The 26,626-nt window shown below is 47.8% G+C and overlaps 1 protein-coding gene across 3 annotated transcripts in view; it reads right to left on the reverse strand.

The window, feature by feature from the left end:
- Positions 1-1,945: 1,945 nt before the first annotated feature.
- Tmem131l (transmembrane 131 like) overlaps positions 1,946-26,626 on the reverse strand; it is a 145,182-nt gene continuing 120,501 nt past the window's right edge. The window contains exons 26-35 of one of the 3 annotated variants that reach the window (XM_052730620.1): positions 26,150-26,298; positions 18,267-18,388; positions 15,449-15,606; positions 14,454-14,636; positions 11,525-11,603; positions 10,247-10,329; positions 6,082-6,205; positions 5,063-5,154; positions 3,421-3,560; positions 1,946-2,863 (exon numbers count right to left, since the gene is read on the reverse strand). In XM_052730620.1, coding sequence (XP_052586580.1) covers positions 2,588-2,863; positions 3,421-3,560; positions 5,063-5,154; positions 6,082-6,205; positions 10,247-10,329; positions 11,525-11,603; positions 14,454-14,636; positions 15,449-15,606; positions 18,267-18,388; positions 26,150-26,298 — 1,406 coding nt within the window. In that variant the 3' untranslated portion in view covers positions 1,946-2,587. Of the gene's footprint in view, positions 2,864-3,420; positions 3,561-5,062; positions 5,155-6,081; positions 6,206-10,246; positions 10,330-11,524; positions 11,604-14,453; positions 14,637-15,448; positions 15,607-18,266; positions 18,392-26,149; positions 26,299-26,626 lie in introns of all 3 variants that reach the window. The other 2 variants (XM_052730619.1, XM_052730621.1) reach the window with 2 other exon arrangements.

Consider the following 26,626-nt stretch of genomic DNA (forward strand, 5'->3'; position numbering starts at 1 on the left):
TCCAAACAAAAACAAGGTCTGGCCTATCACAGTAACACCCCACTCCTAGTACCAACTTCTGTCTTAGTTAGGGTTTCTATTGCTGTGAAGAGACACCATGGCCACAGCAACTCTTATAAGGAAAACATTTAATTGAGGGGGCTCGCTTACAGTTTCAGAGGTTCAGTCCTTTATCATCATGTCAGGGAGCATGGCGGCACGGAGGCAGATGTGATGCTGGAGAAGCAGCTGAGAGTCCTACATCTTGCAGGCAACAGGAAATGATCTGAGGTTCACACTGAGCAAAGCTTGAGCAAAAGAGACCTCAAAGCCTGCCCCAAAATTGACACACTTCCTCCAAGAAGGCCATACCTCCTAATAGTGCCACTCCCTATGAGCATATGGGGCCAATTACATTCAAACTACCACACTGATCAAGAAAATCGCTTACAGGTGTGCCTACCAGCTTATCCTTTAGTTAATTCCAGATTCCATCAGTTGATAACAAAGATTACCCCCTCACAGCCTTCTTGAAGGCCTGCCAACACTTAGAATTAACAAAATTCTGCTAGACACCATTGGTATACTTGGTATTTTTTTCCCATCATATACTGGGTTTGTCTTCATGTCTTACATTTAGGAAAATTAAAGTAAGAAAAGCTACTAGCGTTTAACAGATCATACTACTCTGGTTACACAATAAAAATACAGCTAGAAATAGCTGAAAAAATTAGTTCTTTTTCATGTTTAAGAATATTTTTTATATAGTATTTCCTTGATTGGTTTTTGCTTGCTGGCATCCCGGGTTTTTTTTGAACCAAGACTCTAGAACAGAGTTTAGCTTGAAAGTATTGACAGGCAGACAGACAATGGAAATGATGGAAATACTGAGAGGGACTCAGGAGGACACAGGCAGCCTCCTGTGCTCGAGGTTCTGAGTGGCTATTATCCCCATCTTACCGAGGAAGACGTGGGTACAGAGAGGCCCCAGGGGAGCTGCAGGCAGGGCAGGCAGAAGGGCAGGAGGGCAGGGAGAAGGCAGGCCAGGCCTCCTCCTGCCAACCCTCTCACTGCTGTGGCTGGGTCTGCCCCCACAGAGCCACCCAAGTGCGTTGGTATTGCCGGGCCGCAGTGACTTTTTCATGCCTTGGGCCTGTGTGGCTGTAGGCATTCCCTTCTCTTCGCAGCTCCACCACACGGACCCAGACCTCAGCCCTACTCCACATCACGCCCTCGTGCCCATCCCATTAGTCCCCATCCACCCATTACCCTTCACTTCGACCACAGCAGCCAACATCTGCATGATTTTCAAACATAGATTAACACTGGTTTCTTCTTACACTTGGAGGAAAACCCAGCTTTCTTTTGGTACCTAGGGCATTTAAGAAGGTGGCCGTCTACGTCATTCTGCTGTGACCCTGAGACCAGTAAGCTCAGCTACATCAGTGGTTGGCCTCAGGGGTTCGGCTTTCACTATGGCTCCACCGAAAACCTTCGCCCACTGACCAGCGCACAGCAGGTCTCTTGTGGTTAAAGTTTTTACCCCAAATGCACCCCAGAGACTTTCCCTGATCACTTCAAGGGACCTGCTGCCCAGTTCCCTCACCCCAGCACAACTCTTACTGCCCCTGAGAGCAATGACTATGTCAAATAATCTTTGAGCTTTTTTGGCCCTGTCCTGCCTCTGGGAGGCAGCAGTACATCAGGAAAGCATCTAATTCTTTGCTAGGTCTGCTTGTCTGTCCTGTCCACAGCCCCAGAGACAGCTCCCAGCCCTAAGAAGCTGCTTAGCGAATACTGAAAAAAATGAAAGCTAATTTCCAGTATTTTATAAGCTTATAGGACCTGTCTCCCTCCAGGGCTCCCCACTCAACCACAGTAAAGGGAATGAGCTCCAGGTGAAGGATGGCAGCACCCCACTCAAAGGCCATCCTACCTGAATCTCCAACAAAGACGAAGTCGAATATAAAAATAAGGAACTTTTATTCAAAGCTGGAAATGTTTCCAAAGTTCATATACTTAGCAACACATGCTGCCACCTCAGAGCTGGCCTCTAACACCAGTGACAAGCAGACACACTGCTCTGCCACCAGCACTCAACTCCCTTAGGTACTAGTACTGAGGGGAGCCTACTTCCCAGCAGTCCAACACCGACTGGCTGAGCAGAGGGACAAGGACAACTGTCACCATAAGGACACAGAGAGCAGCGTCTTCCCCCTAGTGGGGCTTTTTTCCCCCAGCCTTCATCTTACTGGCTTCAGGGATAGCCTACGAGGTCCTCTTCAAAAGCCCTGACTGCCAGAGACATGCTGGACTAAGTCACATTTTCTGCAGCATCCCCAGGGATCTGATGCTTGGACAGAAGCTACGTTCCCTTCCTGAATGGTGGAAGTTATGATCCTAGAATGCCGAATCTCTGACACTCATTTATGAAGGGCTCAAAAAACAAGCACCCACCCAGATTTAAAAAAACAAAAACAAACAAACATTTATTTTTATATAAAAGTGCCAAAATATCCACCAATGTTGTACTCTATCTCAACAACCAGTTTACGGTAGGAATCAACACACAAGGCCTTTTATTCACATTGCTCAAGACTCGAACCCCTCACACATTCCCGCAGTAGCTGGAGTCTCTGGCCAGGGGGAAGTTGGCATTGCGGTTGGCCGTGCTAGTCCATATGTCCAGGTTCATGTAGGCACGAAACGGGTTGAAGCCCGGGTAGTACTCCTTGCACATGACCTGGTTTTCCACGTGGGTCGTCGGATGTTCCGTGGTGGGACTGACGGGGCAGCAGTTTTCATACACGTCGCTTTGTGGGGCCCAGATGGAACCAAACAGTCCGGACATGGGAGACAGACTTCGCGTGCTGGTGAGGTAGGACTGAAGTGGAAATGAGGGAGAGAAAAGAGAAAAAGGTCTGAAAACCGAGAAGGGGCTTTCAAGATGTGACACCGAGACTGACCGACACCCCAGGGGTACAGCCATGCCGTGTCTACCCAGTCACCTGAGAGCTGTTAAACTGCACACTCTGGGTTGTTTTAGGAGGTTACGGAATTTTCACGTAATTGAATAAGTCTACTTGTAATCCAGAGGACTCGGCCAAATGTCCTTCATGTGACAAAAATGTGTGGCGTGGACATGAGAAGGAACCGTGTTGGGCAATCCCTACTGGCCAGTGGAACTTCCGTTTCACAGCCCAGCGGGAAGGCTGTGGAGGCCACTTAAGGCCCGTGTCACAGACTTCCCGCCCGTCTGCAGGTCCCCGCCATCTGTCCACACATGACATCCTTCACGATGCCGCGGCTGCTGCTCTTGTGTAGGAAACTCCACCGGCTCTGCCTGATGGGAACTCACTGCTGCAGTGGGTAGCTAGCTGTTCCAGCTTTGGGAACAAGAGTTAGGAAGTGCTGAAGGAGAGAGGGGAGGGCAGCACTCACCGGAGAGCTGACGAAACCGGCATGCTCCCAGGCAGTGGGGGTGCTGGCTGGAGTGTTCCAGGTAGACTGAGCGCTGTGGCCAACCAAGTCGGTCTGAACTTTCGAGGTGCAGGGGAAGCCATTGGTGTAATTCATGTTTTCTATGAGGAATGGAAAGAGGAACGTGTTCATGAAGTGCTGAGCTCTCACTCTTGGATGAGACGCTTTCTGGGACTAACTGTACTGGGCAGTGAAGGTAGCCCTGCCAGTCCGCAGGTTAAGACACATCAGCTTGCACAGCAAGTGTGTCTGTACTTGTTCATCTCATGGGGATATTTCTAATGCACACAATCTACTTAGAGCATTGCTACAGAAGTGAGCAGTCCAAAATTCTTACCCACCCTGAACGCCCCCAACACACTCAGTGCTGGTGATGGGACCTAGCTTTGTTCCTTTCCACTTTTGTTAATTACCTGTCCCTCCAGCCTCGGCGACCTGCACACGTGCCGCATGGCCTGATAAAGTCATTGTAAACCAAGTACTTCCAGATATCACCAAGACAATAAGAGACATAAAAACCTCACAATCCTGGGGAGAAAGTCACCAATGCTCCCTCTTGTGGTAAGATGGCAGTAATGCATGTGTCAGAATCAAAAGACACAATTAAGCTAGTGTGAACTCACGAACTTTAGACCAGCAGCTGTGGAGCCTCCATGGGACTGGACTAGGCCCTCTGCATAAGCGAGACAGTTGTGTAGCTTGGTATGTTTAAGGGGCCCTTGGTAGTGGGATCAGGATCCATCCCTGATGCATGAGCAGGCTTTTTGGAGCCTGTTACCTATGGTGGGACACCTTACACAGCCTTGATGCAGGGGGGAGGGGCTTGGACCTGCCTCAACTGAATGTACCAGGCTCTGCTGACTCCCCATAGGAGGCCTCATCTTTTCGGAGGAGAGGCTGGGGTGTGGGCTGAGGTGGGAGGCTGGGGAGGGGAGCAGAAGAGGAATGAGAGGGGGATCTGTGGTTGGTAATGTAAAATTAATAAAAAAATTATTTAAAAAAACAAAAAGAACACTGGACACAGGACTTCCTTAGTCATTGCTGGGCAAGGTAGCACCAGTATGAGAAACCCTGACCCAACTATATTCTGCAGTTTCCAGGGGATCACGGACATTCACTGACTCTTAGGTTACTGAGTATGGCATATGACTTGAGGCTGAACATCTGCTCCAGACTCCTTTCCCTCCTCCTCCTGCAGGGCTCCCCAGACCCCTGGGGTAGAGTCAGGGCATGCTGAAGAATGAGTCTGTATCCCATAGGAGATGTGCCTGCTGAAGATGAGTGCCCCACCTCCCAATAGATAAGCTACCCTGTAAGGGCTACAGAGATAGAAATGACTCAGTTCTACCTAATCCACAGGACAAAGTGAGGTAAGGGTAAACACAGAAGCTCCCAGATACCAGACTGAGGGCTGCTGAGGTCATTCAAAATTGTCCCTTTCAGCACACACAGTGGATCCAAGTAGCAGCCTCCTGAAGGATAACCTTGTCTGTTCACTATGAGTTGCTACATTAAGTGCACACACCCCTTGCTTAAGTGCACACACCCCTTGCTTTGACTCTGAGAATGAAAGAGGGCCACGGGCGTTGGTCAATCGCTTTACCTTCTGGAAAGGCATTGTAATCATTCAGTTCCAGCGGGCAGTACACACTCGGAAACTGGCCTTCACAGGATGCACTCCAGTCAATGAAACTGCTACAAAACACAATCAAAAAAAAAACAAGGTCTGCTTTCAAAAACAGGACACCACAAGATCAAGTAAAGACAGAGGAAGCAGCTTTACTGCCCTACACTCTCATCTGCAAATCCCCCAATTTAGGGAAAAAACAATGTGTTTTGTCAAGTCAGAGTCAAAGGCTCATTTTCTTGCCAACGACATTCCACCTGCAGGACAGTTGGCTGGATCAAGGGCAACCTGCCATCCTAACCGCGTATGTTAGCTAGACACACAACCTGGCTGCAGCTTTATCAGCACCATGGAAAGACAAGGTCTCAGTGTCTCAGGACACACCTGAAGGGCTTCGCCATGTTAGGTCTGTCAATCAAATGTTCAGTGTTCTCAGAACACAAGCAGTATTTGACTTGGAAGTCACCACTACAGCCTGGGACTGGGACACTGAGCACTACGGACTGGATGCTCATTACGGAAAGAAGGCAGGAATACTGTTGCAATGAGCTAAGCCATGTCTTCGAGTGGCTCCTGTGGCAACAGGTCCCCTGACTGAGTAACGTAATACTATATGGCAAACGGAAGCAGCTGCTGCTGTGCATCAGTTCTCTGATACCAGGCTCTCTGATCGATTTAATGTATAAATGTGTTCAAGAATGAGCCAGGGAAATGAAGATCTGCCAGGGAGTAGGAAATAGGAGCATTTTTGAATGTGTTCCACGTATGAAACCACCCTTTTGACCTACAGAGGAAAGTCTGATGGGGCTGCCAGCTTTCCCGCTTTGATTTCACGTTTCTCACAGTGGCTGCTTTGTTTAACAGCACAACGTAACTCCAGAAGGCAGAAAACACCCAGCTCCGAGGCACAGTTCTGGTATCCATGAGGAAGACAAAGCAGCTCCAGCTGCAGGGCCTTAGGCCAAGCAGAACTCTATCAGAGCAGTGGGGCCTACCTGTCAGGGATGGAGGCAGGCTCCTGGGACACACCCGCTGCACTGTTCTCCACTGGGCAGTTGAAGCTGCTGCTGCTCAGACACACTGGCTGGGAAGGCCACAGGCCTCCAGGTGGATACAGACCTGAGGAGAACAGGGAGGTATGTTCAAGTGAGCAGAAACACAACATGGCAGATTCACGAGGCAATTTGAAGTTGGGTGGTCCAGGCCTCACTGAGGGAACATTCTGGTGAGGATGTGACTGAGGATGTGGGATGAGTCATTCATGTCTGCAAAGCTCCTGCTAGGAGCAGTGTGAGAAGGTCCCAAAGTAGGTGTGACTGGGTCTCCACCGAGGGAAGCCAGTGACTAATGGGTGAAAGGGAGGGAGGGAGGGAGGAACTCGGGGCTAACTGGGATTGGCACTGTGCTTTGGCAGGAAAGCCCTGGATGACGAGCACTGGGAGTGCTGGTCACAAGTCCCCACGGGCATGCCCGTTTTTGCACATCTTGCCAGCAGAAGTCCTGGGGGCCAATTCAGGACTATCTTTCCACAGACATTTGCTAAGCCAAAGCCATGGAGCACAGGGCCTCCAGCAGAGCAACAGGCAGACATGCCGGCTGCTGGAGAGAAGACGTGGGTCCCCTCTCCTGCCACATCCACAGTCACCTTGTTCAGGTATCTCTCTGGAGCTGCTCAGGACACTTGGCACTAAGGGAAACAAACGCAATAAGGCTCCCGTGGTGCGGCCGGCACAGCCCTCCATCTAAGACAAAATGGCAGTCATCCCTCTGGGGAAGCCTGGGCCCCAATCCGTCACGAAGTCTTCACTGCCGGGCCATCTCTGCACTGCAGATAACATGTCTAGCTTTCACGGCCAGCAGGAGGAAGGAGTATACTCTGGTATGGGGCCACCACGCCTGCCAGAGAGTGGACTGTGCCACACCACACGGGTCACAGCCGATGTCCATCTGTGGCTGCACCACTAACACACAGCGGTTCTGGAGGACAATGCTTCCACTCATTATTAAGACTTGAGTTTCCTAAGACCAGGGGTCCATGGGGCTGTGCTACCTCTGGGGCGACAGAACTGACAGAACTGACTGCCCCTGCTGTACTGAGTCCTGTCTCAGGGGCTTCCCAGCCCTGACAGTCATGTGATCCCATTTATGCTTAACACACAATGGCACACGGTGACAGGGGACAGCAGAAGCAGGATGCCTGTTAGGAAGTGACTGATAAGCAAGTGTTACCTAAGGACCGGGACTGCCCGGAGCAGGACAGTCAGGAAGGAGAGTGAGAAAGCTCCAGACTACAGAGATTCAGAAGGTCAGGAGGACTAGAATAAGACTGTGGGTCACGTGTGAGACACAAGAAAGAAAAGGTCCAGGATGACTCACAGGTTTGGGGCCTAGTTAGGAAGAGAGGATGGAAAACTGAGTACTTGGTGTTCAGAAGCTGCTAGAACTCCAGGAAAAGGTGTTAAAACAGAAGAAGGCTGTAAGATGTGTCTGAGGTTCGGGAGAGAGGCCCAGGCTGGAGATAGGAATCTGAGGGGTGTCAGAATCTAAGGCGAGACTGGAAGTTTTAAATGTGGAGGAGACTGGCAGAGGAGCCAGCGACAGGAGAGAGAGCTGAGCAGGTACCGAGGCTCAGGCTCCGAAGAACCAGGTCACACTGGGTGACGACAACTGAATCAAGAACCACAGCGGAACCAGGTCTACACAGGGGCTGAAGCTAAAGGGACCAGGGACGGGGCAATGTGGAAATGCCAGGGACTGACTCCTGCCTGAGGGGGAAGGTAGCGAAGTCGGACTGCAGGACATCAAGGGTGAGAAGGACACAGAGTCTCTCAGGAGGCTTCTGGAACAGGAGCTGAGAAACCCAACAGTAGGCAGAGAAGGGCGCCCAGAGGCGGCATGTGGCTGCTGCTGGGGTCCAGAGATGGGAGGGTCACAGCACACTTGTGTACTAATGGCAAGGACTCACTCCAGACAGAAACTGATGGTGGAGGAGGGTAGGTGGAGGAGGGTAGGTGGAGGAGGATAGGGGATGAGCAAGAGCCTCCCTGGAGAGAAGGTGGTAACAGGAGAGAGCGGAGGTCTTCCGTGATGGGCCAGTGTGGGTGGGGAACTTGTGAAGGTCTGGAATAGCTATTCTCTTTTGTAGTAAGAAGGAAGCCAGATAACTAGGATGAGCCAGAAGGAACAGCAGGTGTAACTGTGAGCCATGAGGAGTGAGTGGTTGGGGACACCAGACCTGGCCAGCAGGTGTGTGTGTGCTGCTCCTCAGAGCAAGGGGCAGGCAGGACCAGCAACACCGCTGTGAGCTTTGCAATGTGAAGGCAGCTCCACATGAAGTCCAGGACACTGCTCCCCAGGCCCAGGCATTTCTGCAGGGCAGGGACAAACGTGGAGAGGGAGGACCAGCAAAATGGGTGGGACCATGTCCACACACTAGACCAGGAGACAACGGATTTCTTTACCACTGTAGGACACGGCCAAGGAATGCAAGAGGGGATTAAAAAAAAAAAAAAAAAACTGTATTCTTACTGGGTACCAGGTAAAGGCAGCTGAAACCCACACATAGACCCAGCCTGGGACCCCAGGTTTCATGTAAACCCTAATAGACCAAACAAAAGCAGAGTCACACACACCCAGGGAGATCCAGCCTTTGGTGGTGGGGATGGAACCCAGATCATCCTTGTGCATGCCAAGTTGTGCTCTTCTACTGAGCCATGACAGCCCTGGGTATTTGGAGTTTGTCGCTGTTTTTTAATTGTTCCCCAGCATTAATTAAACCCTTCCCTCTATTAGCTCACAGAAATGACAGCAGAACCAGCTTCCTCCCAATCTTGGCAAAGAAGAAATGACGGGATTCTATACTTTCTTCCATTGGAAACATCTGGGTTATATGGATTAATGGCTAGGAGCGATCTGTTTCCATCAATGATCTAACTAGTTGAGAGCACATCTGTGAGACAGCAGAGCCTTAAGTTTTCCTCCCAAGTCTCCAATGGACAGAACAGCTTTTGCCTTGCTGTATAGCTCAGGCTGGCCTGGAACTCTCCACCTCCATCTGAGCAGCATTCTGGTTGTCAAGAATTTCTAGGCATAGCAACGATTATGCATGCCAGAGCTAATGCTGCCATGAAGAGTAAACAGCAGGCATGTCCTGCCATGATTCTTGACCCTGATTTGGAAGAAGTCCCATAATAAAACAAGTCACCAGAGAAAAGACAGAGAGAGAGAAGACTAAGAAGAGAAAAGTTGGGAGCTGACAGTGAAGGAGTGTGGTGGTTTTAACAGGTATGGTCCCCTTGGACTCATGTGTTTGAATGCTGGGCCATAGGGAATGGCACTATTAGAAGGTGTGGCCTTGTTGAAGGAAGTGTGTCACTGTGGGGGTGGGCTTTGAGGTCTCATATATGCTCAAGCTATGCCCACTTGGCACACAGTCTCCTTGTGCTGCCCAAGGATCAAGATGTAGAACTCTCAGCTCCTCCAGCAACATGTGTGCCTGCCCTGCCACCATGAATAGGCTAAACCTCTGAACTGTAAGCCAACCCTGATTAAACCTTTTCCTTTGTAAGAGTCTCAGTGGTCAACTTGGTGTCTCCTCACAGCCATAGAAACCCTAACAAAACAAGGAGAGAGCGATTCCTCACTGGAGACCCCAGGCAGAAGCGGGGGTCCTTCTGACCACCTCAGTCTCCAGTCTGGGGCCAGTGTTCTTACCACTTGGAGTGCTCAACGCTGCCTCAGTCCTGGTTCAGAAGCCAGGCTGCTGGGGCCCAGCTAATGGGCTCCCACATGGTGCCTTGGGAAGAAGAGGGCCGGGTGAAGACAGGAAGCCCACCGTCTGGGCTTGCTCCCCACCTCAGTTTGGCTTCTCTTGGGCCGCACACCCACCTGCTTTCTGTTATCTTATTGGGAAAGTGACCTCAGTGCAGTGGGAGGCTCCGGCAAGGGCTGTGTAACGTCTGTCTGAGTCTTGGCTAACAAGGGGGTTAACAAGGATGCAGAATGGTTGGCTGGGGCAGCTGCCGTCTCTCCACACGCAGGTGCCCTCCTAATGCCAGCAAATAAGGCTGGGGAGAGGCCCCCACCCGAAGTGCCTTCTCCAGCTCCCAGCCAGGAAGCCATGCACAGCACTTGGCTGATGCCTGTCACAGTGAGCCTCACCTTTCTCTTCTCCAGCACCTGAGGGCACAGCAGGAAGGCTGGGACAGGAAGACTCTGTGAACTGAGACAAGCCACTCACATCTCTGTGGGCAAAGGGAGGACAGGAAACCATGACTTTCCTGCACAAGGAAATCCAAAACCCGCGTAACTAGATCTCATTTGAGTCTCACAGAAGTCCTGCCGGAAACACACAGATGTAGATTCACAAAGCCAGGTGAGAACTGAGGGTTACGACTTTGGACTACTGTAAGGTCAGCTGCAGCCTCCGATCTGCCTGTACAGACAGCAGTGCTTTCTACCTCTGACAGACAGTTCACAGACAACTTTCTTCTGTGTCAGCCACGTCTGCACACACTCATACACCTGCGGTCTTGCAAGGCAAAGCTCTGTCCTCTGTGCTGATGCTGCATCCCTCTCACTGTGAAAGGTACAGCAGGCCTTAGTCATCCCAGGTTCCACAGGGGTGACCTGAACATATCTGGAGGAAGGTCTGCATGGCAACTGCCATGTACTGTGGAATCAGACCTATAAAGGCCAAGTCTGCACTGAAAATACACACATTTTCCCTTGTCACTATTCCCTAAACAAGGCAGTCTGACCTCAATTTATAAGTCATTTCTACTGTATTACCCTACCAGTAATCTAGAGACGATGTAATCTAGTATATGGGAGGATCAACATAAATAGTTCTATGAAAATATTGTCATTTTGAGACAGGGTTTCACCACGTAGTACTGGCTAGCCAGTCTGGTCCTTAGTACTATGAAGCACAGGCAATCCTCCTGCCTCAGTCTTCGGAGTACCAGGGTTACAGGTAGCCATTATCCATGTTATATGAGAGACTTGAGTATTTGTAGAGTTGGGAGTGTGTGTAAGTCCTGGAACCTACAGATACCTAGGAGCAACTGTTATATTTTTCTTTTTTTTTTTTTAATCTAATGTTGCGCAAAGCATCACACAGAAGAACTGTAAATGTGTCTATCAGTTCCTCGGAGGCTTTCTGAGCCATGGGTACTCAGAGTGAATTCAAGTCCTAGCCCTGGGGAGATGGTTCCTCTTTCTGCTTCACACAAGTCCCAGAGTGTCACAGCACTGAGAAGACAGCAAAACCAGAGAATCCCCACAGAAGCCCTGATCATCATCACATTCTGATTTTGCTTTCCATTATCTTTAGAAAGGCTTTCATGGTTCAGCCTAGACAGCAAAGCACCGAGACGCACCTCACTAACAGAGAAAGCAGACTATCACCCCATGGCAGCGAGGATCCTCAGCACTTACGTGGGGCTGCAGATGTGGTGAGAGAGGCTCAAGGGGATGGAAGCTTCCTGTGGAAAATCCTGCGGGGAAACCCCGTCTCCTGCATCAAAAGCAACACACTATCAATCCAACTGTGCAGATTCTGTGTTCAGATGCAGAAGGTGTTCCTATTGGCCCCTAACGAGGGACTTATTTTTCATATCAAACTGACAGTCATGTTCACTCAGTCTCTTTACTGTGTATTTCGCATGTGTGTGTCATGTTCACATGCATGTGGAGGCCAGAGGTCCATGTTGATTGTCTTCCCCTGTCATTTCTAGCTTGATGTTTTAGACTGGGCCTGGCCCTGAACACAGAACTAAACCTAGGAGTTCCAAAGATCTGTCCTTGCCCTGCCCTCCAAGCCATCATGCCTTTATGTGGGTGCTGGGGACCCAAGCTTAGGAATGTTTTCCTGCTGTGCCTTGACCTCAGACAGGACATCAAGAAGGGACCGTGTCACTGGATACTAACACCATTAATAGTTTTATTAATGGTGTTTATTAACAGTTCTTCGAATGTCACCCCTTTTCCCAAGCAAAACTGCCCTTCCTTGTCTTCTCAAAGTTAGGCTTTTGTTTCAAGCCCCATGTGTGTGCCGCCTAACAAACTCTTGGTCCTTCGATAAACAGAGTACAAAACTAGTGTGTCAAAACCAAGCTGCCTCTAGCCATGAAAACCTTTCTACTCCAATAAAATACCAAAAGCCTGTCCCTTATCTACTCTGTTTCCATGAGGCTGAAACTTTCTCCGAAGTCTGTTCATGGAGGTCGAGAAAACCCTATCTAAAGCACATTACCAAATAGTCACACAGCACTGATCTGTAGTGGTGAAACTTTGGGAGCACTGGGAAACACTGAATGGGTGAGTGGGAACAAGAAGAGAAGAGAAAGGATGCTGAGGCCCTGGGCTGGAGTCACAGATGGGCCTTCTCCAGGGCTGTGTCTCACAACCTTCTCTTCCTTCCTGGTGTTTGAACTTGGATTTGAACCCTGAGCCTTGCACATGCTAAGCCACTGATCTATACCACAGCCCTGCTTGTTTTAAGTTTTTGAGAGGGTCTTGCCTCATGTTCTCAAAGCTGTGATCCCTGCTAACAGCTCCCTGAGCGCCAGTGTTGGGCTCCCAGGCCTGGCTCACCACACCTGTCTACCGGCTTCTGTTGTAGGCATCCCTAATGGGGAGGGCAAGAGACAGCAGACAGTGGCAAGTGCCCTGGGCTTCTGGGAAATCCCGAGCTCAAACACGAATGGCGACCAAGTACACTGCATTGTTCAGGGCCGTCAAGGATGGCTTTGAGCCCTCTTGCACACATCTAGACGGGGAGCAGGACTTGCCTGCATTTCTCAGGACGCATGGGCCCAAGGTGAACATTTCCACATACACAGGGCCACTCAGAATGAGCTTCACTGAGACTCTGCATGTCCCTTTCACTGTGTTGAAAACAACTCAAGAAAGAGCTGCTGACACAGGACCAGTAAAAACGTCAGCGAAAACCAAGACACTGTTTTGAGCTAGTGTTTCATTATACAAGCCAAGGACAAACAATTCCCCATCGTTCTGATGGAATAATGAGCATAAAACCAAAAAAAAAAAAAAATGGACTAAAAGCATGCAAAAAAGTTCATGGTAGTGAGTCTCTTGGGAAGAGAAAAGTGGGTAGATGACCAACAGTTTTCTTCCCTTAGAGTGAGTGAGTGTGTGCGTGCGTGTGCGTGTGTGTGTGTCTGTGTGTGTGTGTATGCACGAGTGTAACAAGGCACTTTATGTCACACCTGATGACCTCAGTCTAATCCTTAGAGCCCACAGGGTGGAAGGAGAGGGCCAACTTCCACAAGTTGTCCTCTGACTCCACACATGTGTGACATGGTAGATGTTGAGTCTGGGGGGTGTGTGTGCATGCAAACACCCCCCCACACACACACACACATGTATGTAATAGCAAATAAATGTAACAACAAAACAGTTTACAAGAGTAAACTCGGAAAAAAGTTATCAATTCCAGGAGACAGGAATACAATCATGACTCTGATCTCTCCTGTCACTAAATTCTCAAAAATAAGGGAGGAAAAGTGCCAATAATAGCATATTCTTATTCATAATTGCCAAAGGTAAAAGCAACCAACTACCCACTGATGAACATATCAATAAACAAAGATATTATACATGCATAATGGGATGTCATTAATCCTTGACAAGGAAGGGAATCGACATGTTCTGTAATATAGATGAGTCCCCGAGGAGGTCAAGTGGGTGGAATAAACTATCCACCAAAAGATAATCATATCTGACCCACATAAAATAATCATGCATGATGCAAAATCATATCTGTTCCACATAAGACAATCATACATGGGCCACAATCGTCCATGATCTCCACACAACAGCCATACACAATTTACAATCACAGACTCCACAGAAGACAGCCAGGCATGTCTACAGTCATCCATGACTTTCTCAATGGAGATAACCAAGCAGCCAAATGCTTAGGGTCAGAGAACAGAAGTTTCTTGGAGAGGAATTAGAGTTCCTATTTAATGGGTACAGAGTCTCAGTATGGAAGATGGAAAGTTTTGGTGGTGGACGGTGGCGATGGCTGTGCAGCAATGGGAATGAACAGACTTTGTGCCACCCCTCTGTACATGTAAAAATGGTTTAAAAAAAGGTCAGTTCTGTGAAATATTTTAGCCCAATAAGAAGACATACAAATGTATAGGTCTTTGAAGTGTTTCAAAGATAGAAACGAAATAGAAATCAGTACCCGGGGTGACCAGGAGGAGAAAGGAAGAGGGTGAAGCCGACAGCCTGAGGCAAAGCAAGCCTCAAAGTCACATCCCATCTGCTCTGTCCTCTGCAAGGTACCCCTGGCCCTTGTATGGGCTGCAGGCAGGAGGAGGGCCCCTGGACTCACCGGGCAGCAGGAAGTGCTGTGCATCCACCACTGGCTTCCTGTCACAGTCAGAGCTGCTGCTGCTCCAGCTGCCCCAGCTGCCCCGGCTGGCCCGCACGCTGCCTGAGGAGCTGCCACAGTCAGAGCTGGAGTCCGAGCAAAACTTGTCTGCACACTTCTTCTCAGACTTCTGGTAGTAACTGTCTGGAGAGGCAGAAGAGGGGCTGTGCTGCACCAGGGCAGTTCCCAGATGCCACTGGTAGCAAGTGGAGAAGGGGAATAGCAAGGGGAGGGGAGGTTCGCGGCCACCACCTCTGCTCAGCTAGTAAAAACACAACCACAGGACTGGAGGAAACATCAGGGTACAGGGTAAGTGTGCTCCGCCTGCGGGCAGACAGTAGGACCAAGCAGAACCTTCATCTAAGAATTGGCTCCAGGGCTCAGTGGAACTCAGTGGAGGAGCCTTGCCTAGAATGCACATGGGCCGTGAGCTTCACACTGCAAAACAACTGAATTACATGCAAATGGTTCTAGAAATAAGCGAAATGCCTATCAAGAAAATCGAGTCTATTGTACTGAATAGACTATTCTATTCTACACTGGTGCCCCTACAGCGCTCACTCATGTGGCATTGCCCAACAGACCCCTGGTGGACCAGCAGTCTGATCCAGAAACGACAGGGCTATTAATATGCAGAAACTACCAGTTTACAAGTGGGACACCCTGACTCACCTGGCTCTGCCCTTTCCCCCAGGGGCCCTAAGGTCTTGTGCATACCAGCCCTGTTCCTTTAACTGTATGCACAATGATAGTTGGGAACAGAAGGACCTCAGGGGTCATCAGCTGTGCTCAGGTTCAAAAGAGCATGTGCTTTCTGAGGTAACCCTGACAACTTCCTGTTGGAGTTGCCAACAGCTATGTGGCCTGTAAAGACAGCTGGCATGATATTTCTCGAAGCCTCAAGACTTTCGAAGAACAGATTACAAGGAAACCATTCACAGCTCTGTGCTACGTACCCTCCTCTCTCTGTGCAGGGGAGCCGCCCAAAATTTCCATGCCAGCTTTACACATCTCCCCAGTGCTGTCCCGGGCACACCAGCTTCTGGCGTCACTGCTTGGCTCTGGCCTCTCAAAGTCACCGCACACAAGCTTCAGTTCACTCTGTTCAGAAGGCCTGGGAAAGCCATGAGAAAGATCACATCTCTAGCTCATGACATAAACACAGTTTCTGCTTGAGATCTGTCACATGAAAATTGCAATCTGGGACTAGTTGAAGCCTCCTCTCTGAGTGCCATAGGAGGATGATGAGCAATGAGGGCCCTTAAAAGATGTGGGAGATGGAAGTGTGGCTCAGTGGTAGAACTATGTTCAGCACACACAAGTCATAGGTTCAATTTACTGCACTCTTGCATCCCCAAGAGGTTGCTATTTTAAATTAGAATGAATTTAGGGATATTTAACCTATTTTCATGTTTTATAGTGAGAACAGATTCCACAGTGTTGCTCTAGGCTGCCTGGCAGTTCAGGAGCAGAGCCAGGGCTCCTGGCCTGTTTTCCTGGATTTTCAGTGGGTGAGCTTGCTGCTTAGTGTCTGGTAGGAGGTCTGAGAGTTTATTTAAATATATTCTTTCTCATTTGCAAACATTGGCTTAACAATTACCATACTCTGCACACAGTAGTGAAAGTGCAGCAGCTACAAAGAATAAGGGTCTTCTCCCAAAGTCTCTAACTTAAACCACACCTCTGCTACAGGGCCATCAAATCCTCAAGGAAACAATTACAATACACTTTTCTAAGTAGAAATATAGAAATGCATGGGCGAGGAAGATTGCTCATTTGCTAATATGCCTGTGGAGCAGAGTTTGATCCCTAACACCCATGTAAAAAGCCAGACAAAGCAGCCTGTAAATCCAGAACTGGGGCAGCAGAGACAGGAGGATCCCTGGGGCTCACTGGCCAGGCAGATGAGTTAATCTATTATTCCAGGTTCAGTGAGAATGCTCTCAAAATAGAAGGTGAAGTGATTGAGGAAGACACTCAACATAGGCCTCTGGACTCCACATGTGTGCTCACACCCCACATTAACATGTACTTCCACCCTTCCATATGTGCACACACACAAACACATATTAACATGTACTCCCACCACATACCCCCATGTGTGCACACACACACATATTAACATGTACTCCCACCACATACCCCCATGTGTGCACACAAACATATTAACATGTACTTCCACACCCCCATGTGTGAACACACACAAACATATTAACATGTACTCCCACCACATACCTGTATGTGCACACACACCAATAATACAGAAACACTCCGTGAATAATGAAATAGTTCTCTGCATGGGCCATGGCAGTGCCTTTGTGAGGTGTGTGAGGTGGCAGGAAAGCAGCCCAGACATGGGAGATGCAGAGCAGGAAGTCACTGGTGTCTGGTTGAGGCAGAAAGTATGTGGACAGAAGAAGGCACCCAGAAACAGTCCAGCGGCATCTGCCTGTGCCTCCCAGGTTCTCAATTATGGTGGCTACAGACTGCTTACAAGTTACTTGTAAGCAATTTAATCATTTGCTTGGATCTCAGAAATCTGCTTTAAGAAAAGTTTCCTAAGATGTAATTGGTGACACTGTCCTCTTATCATATATATACATATATGCTCATGAAAATACATAGAGAATGCAGAAAGCCCTGATGTTTCTGTACAGGACATTGCACTCCAGCTCTCTAGCAAATATCCATAAAGGATGTGGTATATAACATGTTTATTTCCACTGTGCTGACTGCTTGTGTGAATTAGGTATAGATCAGAGCCAGAAAGCTACCCGGAGACTGCCACCCGACTATCTTACAGGAATACAGACTAGGACCTGTGAGGAGCTATGACAATGCTGAACCATGGGCTACGAGCTTGGTGGCAGCCTCCTTCAGTGCTGAGCTCGGTGGCAGCCTTCCTGGGTGCTCTGAGCCCTCAGAATGCATGACTGCAGCACAGTGGAACCTCATTTCCACTCAAATGTGCAAGGGCTGAAGGACCTTGACAACAGCACACTGAAACATCTAACCAAGCTCACATGGTGGTGATGTCGCTAGACGGCAGGATTGGAAAGAAAAGCCTGCACGGGGAAGAGAGCCGGCCGTGACATGGCTGTCACGCTATTCAGGGACTGCTGAGGACAGGGGCCGGGATCTTGGAATGGAGGCGTTTTCTACAGAACACCCGAGCACTGCAAGGGAACACGGTTCAGACAAGGGGACTGGGGAACTGGAAAAGCCTGCTTGTAGCTTAGGAAAGGAAGGGACTATGTGTGCTAGAGACTACAACACACGTGTGGTGTGCTAGGAGTCTGCGATGAAAAACCTGACCTCACAAGCCACCTCTGCTGGGTGTGGAGTCAGAATGAGCACACAGCGTTAAAGCAAAGGTCAGGGGAATCGGCACTGTACGATCTTACTCCTTGGCTGGGTGGTGGGTGTGTGTGCGTGCGTGTTCCTATGCCAGGGCTTTCTCCAGCCCCTGCTCCACAGAAGTGTAAGCAGAATGAGGCCTTGTTATGAGGGACAGCTCAGGTCTTTCCTCTAAAAATTTCCCACAGCTTTTAGCATTTTATCAGGGACAGATAAAAATCAAAGTCTTAAAAGGTCACCTTACAGTATTTTTAAGGAGTAAAATTACAAGAAAATGTGTTAATCCCGCAAATATATTTCGGTCTGAATACAATGCACTATGCTATATTGCCTACCCAACCTCACAGAAACAAAAGACTGAAGTGAAATGGAAATCTAGACTAAACTGGTTGGTAAGGGGTTGCAGATATGACGTACCTGGAGGCCTGAGCAGCACCCCTTTTCTTATTTTTTCTACATGTTCGGTTTTTATTCCAATTGAGAGCCTGTGTGCCTCCTTCTCTCTTCTCCTGAAGCTTCCTCCTCCTGTGAGGGTCTTCCTGCTGAAGAGGGAAAAGGAAACATTGGTGGCTTCAAGCTCCTCTGTCTGAAGACAAAACTCCTGACTGCCTCTGTTTCACTTCTGGGGACCAACTCTATCTGCATCCAGAAGACCTCGGCGCTGGCGAGACCCGAGACCCGCTTTCTCAGTCTCTGGTTTCATTTCCCTCCTTTCTCCACTCTCTCAGGCTCTGCAGACAGAGAGGAGAAAAATAAGTGCTGCTTACGAAACTCCCAGGGGGCTGAGGGGGACAGATCTGCCAGTGATATGGAGGCGGCTGCGGTAACCCCTCTGGCCCCCACCTGGTCACTGGTGCCTGTACCTCCAAGAATCAACGGCTGAAGCACAATCAATTACACCAGTAAGGCACCAGCTGCGTGGGACTGCTCTAATTTGTTTACAGATGAACTCTGTGTGAACAGCCAGACCGCCACAGGATGTTCCAAACTAGTTACAGCTTCTTGGGTAAATAAAGTCCGAGCACACTTCTTGTGTAAATGTGGTTAGGAAGAACTTACTCCAGCGAGCGGCATTCGGACAGCTATAGGGACACGCGCTGCACCCACAGACAGTTAAAACTCTGCCGGGAGCAGTCTACACAGGTGGTGGCAATGGGGAGGTCCCTAGCCTTTTATACTGTAAAGCATCTTCCCGTCTTTTAGGGAGTGTGCCTTCTCCCTTCCACTCTCTGCCCCTCGAAGCAGAGCTCAGACTTAACACCACTTCTGAAGCTTGGAGGACTTGCCTCCTGCACGGACTTCACAGGCACGAGGGACCCACAGAGACAGAGGCGTAGCCCCAAACTGGAAGTTCTTTCTACTTGTCAAGACTTGTTTCACGAGAAAGCAAAGATGCTCATTTCAGCATTCTTCTCAGAATGGCGGCCTGGAAGTCACGGGGGAGGCATGGCAGGCTAACAGACATTTGGAGAAAGGCCTTAGAAGGAGAAGAGAAAAGCTTGGGTGTTCCATTCCCTACTTGCCCTGAGTCTGGATATCTGAACCTCCTGCATGTGTAACATGAAAATGAGCCCTAGCAATGGCAGGGAGCTTCAATCACAAGGGACCATGGGAGTTTGCTTTCTTTTTTGTATTCTTTTAGTCCTCCCAATATTAAATATGTAGTGATTGTTTTTACTCTACTGGTGTTTAGAAAACTCTAAGTCCACCACAGAAAGACTCGTTCTACGGGGCTGTAGTCTGATGGTGAACAGACACATGTAAGACTGCTCAGGCAGAGCAATAATTTCCACACACTCACTCTCTTCACTGGCCACAACTTGAGGTGACTTGTCTGTGTCCTGACCCACTGTGCTCACCTTGTCCACAAGAACCAACAAAAGCTTGTCAACCCAAGCACTGAACTCTCTCTGTCCAAGATCAAGCCTGAGTCAAGGACTGGTCTCAAAGTAGGGTCAAAGTGTGAGGACTGGTCAGTGGCCACTAACAGCTGTCTGCCTTTCTGAAATCAACATGGCTGCAATTGTCAGTCTGTGCACACAAGAGGATGAACACATTTCGGATGACCGAGCGGAGGGATGTGGAGTCTGGGGAGGAGATGGGAACGGAGAATGCAGGCATGCTGGACTCAGGGCCAAGGGAGGTGCTGATGAGCCACTTGACAGGGACAAGGATAAGGGCATAAACAAGAAAGCAGAAGGACAGAGGATACAATGCATGAGGGACCTTTGACTTAAAAGTGAGAGCCAACCAAGCAACAGCAGAGAGGGGGCTCCAGAGTCCAGTGGAGGAAAACCAGCAGCTGCCACACCAGTGGGTAGGGGAGAGGCAGGCCAGCAGGGAGCGGGGAGCAAGAGGAAGTCTCCAGAGAAGAGGGCAGGCAAACCAGGAAAGGGCCATGTTCAAGCACAAGTGTCTGTGAGGCTAAACCTTGCTCCTGCCTGTTAACTAAAGCAGGTCACCTAGCCTCTCCCTTCGTTTCCTGTTCCTCAAAAGGCGGGTCCTGGCACCTAGTAAGCAGTATGGTCTCATTCTCCATCACCTCCCATCACTGAACTACACCATGAGCTCTCTGGGGAGGTGGTGATTAACGGAAGTCAGGATGGAGAAAAATTCCCTAAGTTTTCATAAACGCAAAGAGACAGACAGCAAGACAGACAGACAGACACAGAGACACACAGAGAGACACACACAGACACACACACAGATCAATCATAGACTTATTCCCAGAGAGTATCTGTAGCAAGTAAAAGTGTTCAAATAAGTAGGAAAGGGAAACTAAGAAAATTTAATACATAATTATTTGAATGACATTAAAGTATATAGACATATAAAATGTTCTTAAAAAAATGAAAGAAAAAATAACATCCAATACAAAAGTAGGCAAAGGATATAAAATGCAAATTGAGAAACCAACAGAAAAGATGAAAAAAGATGAACTCATCCAGAATATTTCATAATAAAACAATATGCTTGGGTAGATCAATGCAGGCAGGCTTATATCTTGTATCAGTTGGTTTGTAAAAAAGCAAATGTGTTTATAAGGCATGTTTACACTCACAAATACCAGGCCATGGCTGGGTAGCAGGATATTGTAATAGTGCTTGCCTCTGGGTGAACACTGAATTTACAGAGTTTGTTTCCAGTGGTGGGGTTTTGGATGGATGATTAAAAAAATTTTTTCCCTGAATTTTACATGCATATAAAATGGAGGAAAATGTTCATCTTTCCCTGGGTAAAATGAAAAGATAACTCAAAAGCAACTGTTTGGAGCTATAGATAATCCTGGATTACCAAAACAACAACAATAAATACCCCTCCCAAACCAAACACTGCTGTTCATCCATCACATGCCCAATATTCTGCTAACAATGCCTAGAAGTATAGCTCAGTGGTAGGGTACGAGCTTAGCATGTGGGGGGCCTTGAGATGGTACAAACAAATGATGCTTTGGAGAGAGGAATGAAGCCGGCACACTCCACCACCACCCAGTGAAAGTCAACTAGAAACAACTTCGTGGAAGGCAGTCTAACAGCAGTGAGAGGAACCGGAACTAACAGACTCCCATCAAAACCATCAAGGGTGAATCAGGACGACAGCCAAGAGTTAGCAACAAAGTCATTCATCACAGGGTTACTTATAACATGAGGAGGAAATGCAGCCTTAATGTCCACCTGCAGGAGTATGCTGGAGTATCAGAGTTTCCACTCCATTTTCAATCACATGAGAAAAATCAGAATTATAACTGACATATATACACAATGATAATAGTTACTCTCAGCTATATTACACTAAAAAGATCTTAAAATTGTATTCAAAAGACATTACATAAAAATATTAGTGGCTCATTTTGGATGGATCCCTTCTCCCCTTCTGTTCTATGCTTTTGTTATCAAGAGTTGCTTTTCTAAGAAAAAAAAATGCTCTTAAGAGAAAATAAAAACCCAGAGCTAAGGTTAAAACTTAGTCTACGGCTTCCACACCTGGCCTTCATTCTTCCTTGCCAATAGAGCTAGGAGAACATTCTCTGTGTACAACAGACAGGCTTATACTGTCTTCCAAGCTACAAAGTTAGGCCCCAAGAATGTGCTGGAAAAACAAACACTACAGGCTGCACCCAGGAGTGTGTTCACCAAGAGTGATTTTTCTCATAATCAGCAATGCAGTGGAGCGCGCTTTTCCAGACCTGAAGACACAACTGCAGAAACATCAAGGAAATGACCAAGAACAGCCACATGGGGGCACCAGAATATCTACCCTCCACAAGCTGCCAGCACTGTGTGCCGATGGCTGGACAGCTACACAGACCTGCAGAGGGAGGATATAACCAGTTGATCAGGGACTGGTGGAGCTCCAAGGGCAGGGGCACTCAACCATTTGATGGTTAAGATGAATGGAAGAAAACAATAACAACCACAACAAAACGCTCAGAATAAAGAACCCACATATATAAGGCTCATTCTGCCCAAGGAGTAGGGAAGACTTGGGGCTGGAGGCAGAACTAGGGGTTCTGGTACATGTGTGCGGCAGAGGGAGCCAACAGCAGCACCTCTGTTTCTTAGGGCCACATGAGACCGAGGGGACCTTGGAGTCACTGGCTCCGCTACCTCCTAACATAATCTCAACGTGAACTCTTTTTTTTTTTTTTCTGGTTTTTCGAGACAGGGTTTCTCTGTGTAGCTTTGCGCCTTTCCTGGGACTCACTTGGTAGCCCAGGCTGGCCTCGAACTCACAGAGATCCGCCTGGCTCTGCCTCCCGAGTGCTGGGATTAAAGGCGTGCACCACCACCGCCCGGCTCAATGTGAACTCTTATGTCACTGCAGACAATAGCCAAGTCTCCAAAGACCTATCAAAAAGACACCAGACTCAACTCCGATTTCACTAATTCCCTATCCTCAGTGTGGTGACTTGATTCTGCCCATGGAAGTGTCCCCTCCTGCATCTTTGGGCCCAGCTCTCTGTTCCTCTGCTTCACATACACCCCGACACTGCCCAGCGTTCGGATTCCGGCCACATCTTCTCCTTGCTCATGCTGCAGAGAGAATGTGATGGCTCATCTCGACTGTCACCTTGACTATATCTGGAATCAACTTGAAACCCCAGGAGCTGGGCATGCCTGTGAAGGATTTTCCTGATGGAATCATTTGAGGTAGGAAGATTCACCCTAAATCTGGACCATACCTTCTAGTGGCAGCCCAGATACGAGGACATTGAAAAAGGAAGCTCTTGCTTTTAACCTGCTTGCCCTCAATCTTGCTGGTGAGTTCATCTATCCTGTTGCTGCAGCCAGTATTAAATCCAACTCTTCAGGATTCCAGCACGGACTGAAAACCCAGCAACTCGCCAGGAATCCCCCAGGACTCCAGCCCCAGACTGGGACTGCAGAGACATCCAGTCTCGGGGACTGAACCACTGCGTGGTTCTCAGCCTGTGCACTGTGAGACAGCCCTGCTGGACGGTCCAGACCACATTTGGCAAGTCAGCTTACCATACCCCCTTTTATTATAAATACTGACATATACAGTGTGCATGTGTGTGTGTGTATGTGTGTGTGTGTGTGTGTGTGTGTGTGTGTGTGTGTGTGTGTGTGTGTGTGATCAGTTTAGTGACTTTAGAGCAGTGGTTCTCAACTTGTGGGTCGAGACCCCCCGCAGGGATTGCATATCAGATGTTTGGTTACATTATGATTTATAATTGTAGCAAAATTACAGTTATGGAGTAGCAACAAAATAATTTTAAATACATCATGGAGAACTGTATTAATAGGTTGCAGCATTCGGAGGGCTGAGAACCACTGCTCTAGAGAACCCTGAAAGTCAGGTTGCTTCAGGCCCAACTCCACAGAGGTAACCTCCATCCCAAACTCCTGCATGGCAGTCCCAATCTGGGGGGCCCAAGAGCCCTCTTCCCCTTGTTTCCCTGTGGGTGGCTGCTTTCTGGCAGGCAGGGTCCTAGCTCCTCCCAGGGGATGACTCCTCTCCTTGCAGTTCCTGCAGTGCCTGATGCCTGCCTGCCGACCTTGCTGCCACCTCCTCTGGGGCTTGCCAGGCCCCTGGAGGCCAGTATCAGTCTTGATGCTTGACTGCATGCAAGTGCCCGTGCCTTTCTCAGCCCACTTTGGAATGTTTACGGCAAACCTACTTTGTAGCACTTCCATTTAATTTCAACAAGAGAGCCGTGCCTGTTATATCAAATTTAAAGAATACAGAGCAACCACTCAGAAATAACTAGGTCACTCCCTATTTCACAAACCTTCCTTCTAAATATTCTCCATGAATCCACACATACATAAGGGTAACAGAAGAGGCAATGGAAATAGATGTGACACTAAGACAATAAATTACTTTTAAATCGAATGGTAAGGTCCAATTTTATAAGCATCTATTTTTTAAAATATTTATTTATTTATTGCATATACAGTGTTCTGCCTGCATGTGTCCCTGCAGGCCAGAAGAAGGCATCAGACCTCATTACAGATGGTTGTGAGACACCATGTGGCTTCTAGGAATTGAACTCAGGACCTTTGGAAGAGCAGTCAGTGCTTTTAACCGCTGAGCCATCTCTCCAGCCCCAAAAAATGTAATTTTTTTTAAAGTAACCAAGGTAGAACCAAAGGAACTACCAACTTTTAAACATTTTTTTCTGCATAATATATATTAATTCATTAAAGATCTCTTTAAAGGACGGATGTCATGGTGCATGCCTTTAATCCCAGCACTTGAGACTCAGAGGCAGGAGGAGGATCCCTTTTGAGTTCCAGGCCAGTCTGGTCTACATGGTGAGTTTCAGGACAGTTAGAGATGTGCAGGAAGACCCTGTCTCCAAGAACAAAACAAAACAAAAGCAACAAACAAACAACAAAGATCTCTTTAAAGTTAAGAATAAGACGTCAGGTGGCGGTGGCACATACCTTTAATCCCAGCACTCGGGAGGCAGAGGCAGGCAGATCTCTGTGAGTTCGAGGCCAGCCTAGTCTGCAGAACGAGATCTAGGATAGGCACCAAAACTACACAGAGAAACCCTGTCTCGAAAAACAAAAACAAAAACAAAAAAAAAAAAAAAAAAAAAAGACTGTGAGCCAGCCAGTGGTGGCACACACCACAGATGGATCTCTGAGAGTTTTGAGGCCAGCCTGGTCTACCAAGAGAGTTCCAGGACAGCAAAGCTGCTATATAGAGACACCTTGTCTCAAAAAACCATGAAAAAAAGAAGATTGTGGGGGTGGGAGTGTGGCCAGTGGTACTTATCATCCATAGGTTCTGGGTTTGATCCCCGGTACCACAAGGACAGTCAGACAAGCAGACACCACACACAAGATTGCCCTCTACCAGAAATGATCACTGCTAAAATTTATTTCCCCTGCTTCGCATCAACTCCACCTTCTATATATTTTCTATATTACTGTATTTTTAGGTTGTTAAGTTTTTAGTATTTGCAATCTGGCTTTGGTTTATTGTTGCTGATTATTTAGTCTCAGTTCTGGATATAATGTAAGCTGATGTCACTAACAGACCTACCTTTCATGTAGCTTCTGCAATGCTGAGTCTTTATTTTTACTTTTAGCTTGGTGGGTTTTTGGTAACTTGATTTTCATTTAAAAATTTCTGCTATGACTTCTGTATTTGCAGCTCAGCTTGACTGGATAAAATACTCTTTGTTCGAATTTTCACTCTCTCAATGACACTACACCAGTCATTTTCTGACATTACATGTCTCACTAAGAAGTCTGAAACAAGCTTAAGTTTGTGTTTCTTGTTTTCCTTGCTCTGGCCAACTCTTTATGCCTCAAGTTTCATGATGAAGAATGTGCCTATGTCTGTTATTAGGCATCAACTTTTCCAGACCTATATAGTGGACCATTTCCATTTACAAACTGAACTCTTCTCTCACTGCAGGACAATTTTCTTCTATTACATCAATAATACTTTTCTGATCTTTTAGAGAAAAGATGGTTATAGATGCAGGGCAGAGAAAGACAAGCAATTCACCAAGACTGCTTTGAAAAGGAGATGTCAATACTAACTAGATGGAACAGGTCTGGTCTGGTTCTACTCTACTGCTGCCACTAGGAATTAAGGCACCGCTGAAGATTAGGCCCCCAGAGAAAAAAAGCTACCTGGGTTCACTAAAAGCCATTTTACTATTGCCTATATAATCAGAAGATAAAACTTTCTGAACAAACATACTGAAGTTTTACCACCATCTACAGAGGAAGATATATACCTATGGGAGACACCTGTACTCTTTGCCTAAGTGTGAGCGCGGCTCTTTTTAATAGGAAAGAGAAAGGAATGCAAACCTCTGCTGAAAGCATGTCCTGCTTCTCGGAACACGCGGCCTCTGGAGACGCTCTCTGACTCTTCTTTATTGAAGACGCTTTTGTGTCAGCCCCTTTCACAGTCTCACAGACGTCCACTTCATTCTTGATAGGCACTTGCTGGTTATTTCCTTGATAAGGAAAAAAAAAATTCAATTTCTAGCATTTTTCCATTCATATTCCTCTTAATTAAACGTTTTCCTCTGTCAATTTCATTTAATGAGATTTAGACACTTTTTTTATACCCATGTTTCCCCAGAAATTCACTTTGTTTACAGGTGGGAATATAAAAGTTCTACAGTCCAAGTGAGAACAGGGCACTAGCATTACTGTGCTGTCCACCAGTGGATGAGTGGACAACTGTATAAGGGGCTACATCTAACACTGCCAGAACCAACAGGTCCTACACTAGTTAAGAGTTTTTTCAGTGGAATTAAAATCCTGGTTGAAAGACAGAGC

The sequence above is a fragment of the Peromyscus californicus genome, unplaced genomic scaffold (genome assembly GCF_007827085.1).
Source record: "Peromyscus californicus insignis strain IS unplaced genomic scaffold, ASM782708v3 Scaffold_9__1_contigs__length_137607984, whole genome shotgun sequence".
Taxonomy (NCBI): domain Eukaryota; kingdom Metazoa; phylum Chordata; class Mammalia; order Rodentia; family Cricetidae; genus Peromyscus; species Peromyscus californicus.